The sequence below is a fragment of the Coregonus clupeaformis genome, chromosome 33 (genome assembly GCF_020615455.1).
Source record: "Coregonus clupeaformis isolate EN_2021a chromosome 33, ASM2061545v1, whole genome shotgun sequence".
NCBI classification, from domain to species: domain Eukaryota; kingdom Metazoa; phylum Chordata; class Actinopteri; order Salmoniformes; family Salmonidae; genus Coregonus; species Coregonus clupeaformis.
In genome coordinates, this window is record NC_059224.1 from 27,689,795 (window position 1) to 27,696,541 (window position 6,747).

Below are 6,747 nucleotides of genomic sequence, written 5' to 3' on the forward strand. Positions count from 1 at the left end.
TCAGATGACATTAGACTACAGTCAACATTTGGGGTGTTATGAAAAAAAAAATGTATGCACTCACTAACTGTAAGTTGCTCTGGATAAGAGCGTCTGCTAAATGACAAAAATGCAAAATGTACTAAGCTCGCCACTAAGTGGCCTATCTGGTAGAGCTCCATTGTACTTCATTTAGCATCACGCATCTCATGGCAGTAATGAAATGTTCATTGCAGACTTTGGACAAACTACACATGGTTGTGAAGTGCTTTTGCTCCCTCATTGGTCGGATGCAGGCTCGTCCAGAGACACGTCAAAACGACAGGCTGTGTAATGTCTTTACTTTTGCCGCCACGCGCTTCTGTCGCATTGACCGTGCGTAAAGACCGAAGGCAGGACGCGCAGCGCAATTGGGATAGAAACTCCGCTCTCCAACGTTCCAAGTTACTTTAACCTCTCCCCGTTTAGGAAATTACAGCCCTACAATCTCCAATGAAGATTTCGCTTATTCCGTCAAGTTACTATCCGTGAGAATTCGTTTTTTTCGCCATGAGCTGCTTGGATGTTATGTATCAAGTGTATGGTCCACCACCTCAGCCTTATTTTGCCGCAGCGTATAGCCCATATCATCACCAGGTACGTTATTGATGTGTTGTTTAAACTATTGGCAGATTTAGTTTAAGGGAAAGTTTTGTCAGACTTTGATGAAAAACTTTAATTGCGCATTATGGCGAGTAGTTTGATCTATTCAGGCCTACTGTATTTTGGCATTGTCCACTCTCAAAATTCTTCTGCATGACATCCTTCAGTAGATTGTGGAACCAATAGTCCTCCTTACCAACAGTTACCTATTTAAGAGGAATTTATTAGCCTATTGACAATGCTTACTTTTGATTGATGATTCCTTAATTAATAATGATAGCCATTCCTCCTCGTATTGTTATTCAGAAGCCTATCTAATTTCCGTGATAATATTTTTAGTTGATAACATATATATATATATATATATATATATATATATATATATATGTATATATATTAGTTGCTTAGGCTATAGCTCTCCCTCGGTCTTGTCCTGCACAATCGAATCACTCAGGCTAAGGCTACTGCATACTTTTCCGTTTAGGCTACTGAATGTTTATTTTATTGCTATTTCAATTAGGATATTTTGCAATGTGAAAGTTATGGGTAAATTAGGCCTATTCAAATATGTAGATTGAAAAGGCCAAGGCCTTTATTAACCAATCAAAACAAAATACTTATGGGTCATTAATAGAGTTTAGGCTTAAGCTATGTTTGCAACTTTTATTAACCGTTCATCAAGTACAATTATTATTATGTTATTGTTTTAATATGTAGGCTGCAATTTAGGACTCTTTACATTCATAACAATTATTTTGTCTGGACGCGTCAATTTTTTTTCATGAAAATTGAATTTGTGCTCTTGTAACGATTTCGTTGGAGCATGTCATGTGATACATATCTGTAAATTAAGTTAATAATGCTGGTGCATGTACAAGAACCAGTAAGGCATATGGGCTATTCGGTTTCCAGACGTGTATTGGTGCTAAGGTGTGCCACTTTCTTAAAACCTCTCACAGTCAATATACAAATTCAGATCTTTGTTTGCACAGAGAGCTGGTTTTCATATTTCAAATAGTGCGAACGTCTTCTTTAAATGTATTATGCAGAGAGAGAAGGGAATACTGGGATTCACTTCAAAACTCTCCAACTCTCTGTTTATGTTCTATCCTGATTGCCTAGTCACCTTTACCCCTACCTACATGTACATATTACCTAAGTTACCTCAACTACCTCATACCCCTGCACATTGACTCGGTACCGGTAGCCTTCTCCTTGAATACAGTCTCGTTATTGTTGTTTTATTGTGTTACTATTTCCTTCAACAACAAAAAAAATGTAATTGTTCTTGCGTTTTAACTCTGCAATGTTGGGAAAGGGCTCGTAAGTCTAAACCTGTTGTATTCGGCGCATGTGACAAATACAATTTGATTTGATTTGAATGTTCATAATTAACAAATTAACATGGGTTTAAATTGAATAGTTTTGTTCTTGAATCCAACCACTGCCTCCTCGTTGAATAGGCCTATGAATGAGGAGAGGATAATCTTCTTTTTAAGTACCTACCATTTTGAATATAGCCTAAAAAGCGCTCAGATGCCACAATATAACACTTTGCCTTCACCGAAATGGCCGGCAGGTAGCCTGGCATTTAGATCGTTGTGCTAGTAATCGAAATGTCGCGTGTTCGAATCCCTGAGCCGACAAGTTAAAAAATCTGTTGATGTGCCCTTGAGCAAGGCACTTAAACCTAATTTCTCCAGGGTAGCCTCTGGTAATCCCTGGCCGTGACCCACCAAATTATTATGTGCAGGTGAAATTCAAGTAGATAATTGGTAACTTGATGCCTTGATAGGAATTCATATCAAATACATGGCAAGGCTAATACATTCTGACGTTTTTATGGGATGTTTCAGAAATTGGCATTTTATTCCAAAATGCAAGAAGCGCAAGAGAGCATCAGCGGTGGCAGCTCGTTCTCAAACCTCCCTGGGCCGACGATAAAGGAGGAAGACTGCGCGCGTGAGAAAGATCACCCTCCCGAGGCGGAGTACCTGAACTCGCGATGCGTGCTCTTCACCTACTTCCACGGGGACATCAGCTCCGTGGTGGACGAGCACTTCAGCCGGGCCCTCAGCCAACCAACCAGCTACGTCCCCGGGTCAGCCAGCAACAAGTCCGCACGAGGTAGGCCTACATCCACCTCATGGAGAGGTGCACTGTGCAGATCACAGAGCCACTCCAAACACCTGTTTCATTTCACCACAACGACTGTGTTTTTAGGCATATAGACGATAAAGGATGGCAAGTATGCCTAGGTCTTGCATGCATGTGAGTTTTTAGTTTTTGGTATATTATTGTGTTCACATCTTACCCTTACCCAAATAAACTTCCTTTTAAACTTTGGATTTTTGGAACAAATCAATTAATCACCTGTTATGCTCCCATAGTTTCAGTTTCAGTTTGCAGTCATTCACTCTCATTTGTGTTGGATCAAAATTGCAACGGAATCACAAAGTAAAACAAAATTGATGGTCATGATGAATTGCTGGAAATAAGGCAGTTGAAAATATGATAACATGGGGTTCAGTGGAATGTAGGGCTCAGACTTATTCACTATATTGTAGGGGAATTTTTAATGAGGGTTTGGTAGGCTATAATTTGTTCTGTTGCATATTACTCCCTTAATGAATTAATTTAAAATGTAATTATATGACCAATATTATATAGCCAACCATTCTCCAATTTTGATCAACCATCAGGAATAACTGACAACAACTATATTTATCCATGCATCTTTCCCTATCATGTTTTCCTTTATTTCATCCTTTCAATTTAATTGATAATTTAATGATCATGGTCGCTATTTAGCCACATCCTCAGAACAGGCTTATCGATCGTCACCCACAGATACATTCATAGTTTTTACCACTTAATTGATCTGTGATTGAGCATTTCAATGTGTCTGTGGGTTCCCAGATGGATCATTCCCGATGAGCCAGAGGAGTTTCCCCCCATCCTTCTGGAACAGTGCGTACCAGCCCTCGTCCCTGAGCAGTGCCTTAGGATCCTCCTTCTCAGAGATACCCTTCCCTGGGGACTCCTACTCCTCTGCCTCCCTACACAGCCACCTCCACCAGGCCACCCCAGAGCCCTGGCACCACTCACACCACCACCACCACCCTTACTCACTCGGCGGGGCCATCGGCACCCAGGGCTCCCCCTACCCTCGACCCAGCATGCACGAGGTCTACGGCACGCACTTTGACCCCCGCTACAGTTCTCTGCTGGTGCCCTCTGTGCGGCCACATCGGCTCCCTCCATCCGCTGTCCCCGGGCCCAGCGCCTCGCCGTGTGACATTGGGAAGAGCGAGTCAGCCAGCTCAGCCTGGACCGGGGCGTTCACAGGGGCAGGGGCAGACATCAGCCAGAGCATCGGCCTCAATGTGGACGCAGGTAACAACAACAGCAATAACAACAACAGCACACAACATGCAGTGTTAACTCTTCACAAAGGACTAGCTGTTCCAAGTGTACTTCAGAATAGCCTATATGATTTCATTTTCCTCAAACATTCACAACTACTGGGGCCTCCCGAGTGGCGCAGCGGTCTAAGTCACTGCATCGCAGTGCTAGAGGTGTCACTAAAGACCCGGGTTCGACCCGGGCTGTGTCGCAGCCGGCCGCGACCAGGAGACCCATGAGGTGGCGCACAATTGGCCCAGCGTCGTCCGGGTTAGGGGAGGGTTTGGCCGGCCGGGATGTCCTTGTCCCATTGTGCTCTAGCGACTCCTTGTGGCGGGCCAGCCGCATGCACACTGATTTCGGTCGCCAGCTGTACAGTGTTTCCTCCGACACATTGGTGCGGCTGGCTTCCGGGTTAAGCGAGCAGTGTGGCTTGGCGGAGTCGTGTTTTTGAGGACGCATGGCTCTCGACCTTCGCCTCTCCGTACGGGAGTTGCAGCGATGGGACAAGACTGTGGATATCACGAAAAAGGTGTAAAAAGAAGAAAAAATATATATATTATAACATTCACGACTACTATTGTGCGCACTACAATTCATTTAATGTAAAAGTTAAGAAACGGTGTGGCGCCTTACACCGGGGTTATGCTTACATTCATAACATTATGCAGGTTGTTGTTTGTCAAGGCCACTCTCCAACACTAAGAAAGACAATTAATTTGTGGGGTTAACAGGTTGAGTTCTTAGTCTCTTCTTTCTACTGGGAGGCAATATGCTTTTTCACACTTTTCTGCTTCAGGGCTTCCTGCTTCTACATATAAGCCATTTGGTCTACCTCTTCCTAATCCTTCCCTCCCTTGTCTTTTCTCTATTTTGTTCTCTTTCCTGTCCTCTCAGGTCTGCAGCCCCAGGATAAGAGCAAGGACTTGTACTGGTTTTAAAGCTCTGCTGCCCTCCCAGGCCTGAGTTGGCCTCTGTGTTGTTCTGCACTGTATGATATTGACAGACTTTTTCTGTAACAGATTCTAATCTCACTTGCAGCTCGATGCTACACCCTCTGTGGCGGAAACATCCTCAGCTGAAATTACTCCATTGTGGATACTCTACTGGAAATGCAGTGGACAAGGGAGAGAATCTAAAACGGAGACTCTCCTACTTAAGAGAAAGGAGGGCAAAAACCATGCAGGACTTGCTTGCCAGAAATGCTCAGTGGTGTGACTGACAAATGTTATCTGGCCAAGACTGAACGCTTTCAACTCCTCCAAAGAGGAAACGTATTAAAAAATAAAAATAGAGTGAAACTGGAACATAACAAATTAGATTTGACGAGAGCATACTCAAAGACTGGAGAAACACTATTTGCTATTGTGCTTTTATTTATCCATGAAAGGAGAGGAGCAAGAGAGAGGAGCATTCTCTAACATGACTGAAGTGAGCAGCGGCTATTTGAAGCCATTTGACTCTATGTTTCTCCCCAGCAGCTGTCAACGACAACTGTTTCAGAACTCAACGGACACACACACAATCGTACTGTCACTGCACAGTGTTTGACCAGGGGCTCTGGACTTCATAAAAGGAGCATTTTGTCAAATCTGGACCCCGACCCACAGGGAACAACTGGTTTGACTGGTGATTTTGAGGTGCGGGGTGGACAGGGGGTAGCAGAAGTGGACACACACAACTTTGCTATGTATGTCTGTGTGCCATATCTGTGCAGTGCTACAGTATATGTGAGAATGTTGCATTAAATATTTGGATGTTTATGTACTTATTCCTCATTGTTTTTCAGTCATCCCAGGTATAAAGCAAAGTCAAACAGTCATTATCCGTGGTATATTGTATTGTGAACACATTAATATATTGCCTTTTAAAGTATTTTTTCTTGATACAGTTGTGATGTAATGTCAATGTGTTGTCTGCCTCGGCCTGTAACTATAAAGCAATGGCACAATGTGATTAAAACTCAACTATAGACTCTGTGCTCACACTCAACTGATTATTTAGGTGAACATGTACACAGTAGAAAAATGGGTGATCTATAGAAAATACAATTTCACAGACAGTCCATTTGAAAACTATTCTGTTTGATGACGTGAGTCAGTCTATAGTTCTGGTTAATTTCTTCAATTATATAATGAAGACAGCATAGATATCATTTAGCCATCAGCAAGCACAACTTAAAGGAAAATTCCACCCAAAAACTATATTTTGGTATTTGTTTCATTAGTCCATTGTTGACATAGTCCCAAAATGTTTTGCTTGTCCGCAATCAAGTAACTTTCAAAATACATAAATCATCATATGATGCTTTTTGCATCATATGATGCTATGTTTTGCAAAATGCATCATACGAGGATGATTTCATTTTTACCCTCCACTAATGCATTATCAGTGTACTGGAGTTTTCATTCATCTTAAATCATTCTCTTGTAGATACTGAATGCCGATGCTTCAACTTGTCAATGTAAAGACATATTTCTAAAGGGCATTCAATACCGTACACCAGCAAAAGCATTTGTACAGAATAGTATTTGACCTTGTCCGGAAGAATAGACAGGGAGGAAGCAGCTATACACATTCAACTGAGATTTTCTTGAGAAGAGCTACTTTATTAAATAAAAATTTACTCACTATGATTGTGATATGTGGTTGTCCCACCTAGCTATCTTAAGATGAATGCACTAACTATAAGTCGCTCTGAATAAGAGCGTCTGCTAAATG

The 6,747-nt window shown here is 42.2% G+C and overlaps 1 protein-coding gene across 3 annotated transcripts; it reads left to right on the forward strand.

Moving 5' to 3' along the window:
• Nucleotides 1-256: 256 nt before the first annotated feature.
• On the forward strand, nt 257-6,000 carry vgll2a (vestigial-like family member 2a). 3 transcript variants are annotated; one of them, XM_041860619.2, is made up of 4 exons: nt 257-615; nt 2,478-2,748; nt 3,541-4,017; nt 5,049-6,000. In XM_041860619.2, exons 1-4 carry the CDS (start codon nt 529-531, stop codon nt 5,246-5,248), a joined length of 1,035 nt encoding a protein of 344 aa, XP_041716553.1. In that variant the 5' UTR covers nt 257-528; the 3' UTR covers nt 5,249-6,000. The 3 variants fall into 3 exon arrangements, with proteins under 3 accessions (XP_041716553.1, XP_041716555.1, XP_041716554.1); XM_041860621.2 differs by having other exon boundaries at nt 5,068-5,207; XM_041860620.2 differs by having other exon boundaries at nt 258-615; nt 4,924-5,141.
• The last annotated feature ends 747 nt before the right edge of the window (nt 6,001-6,747 follow it).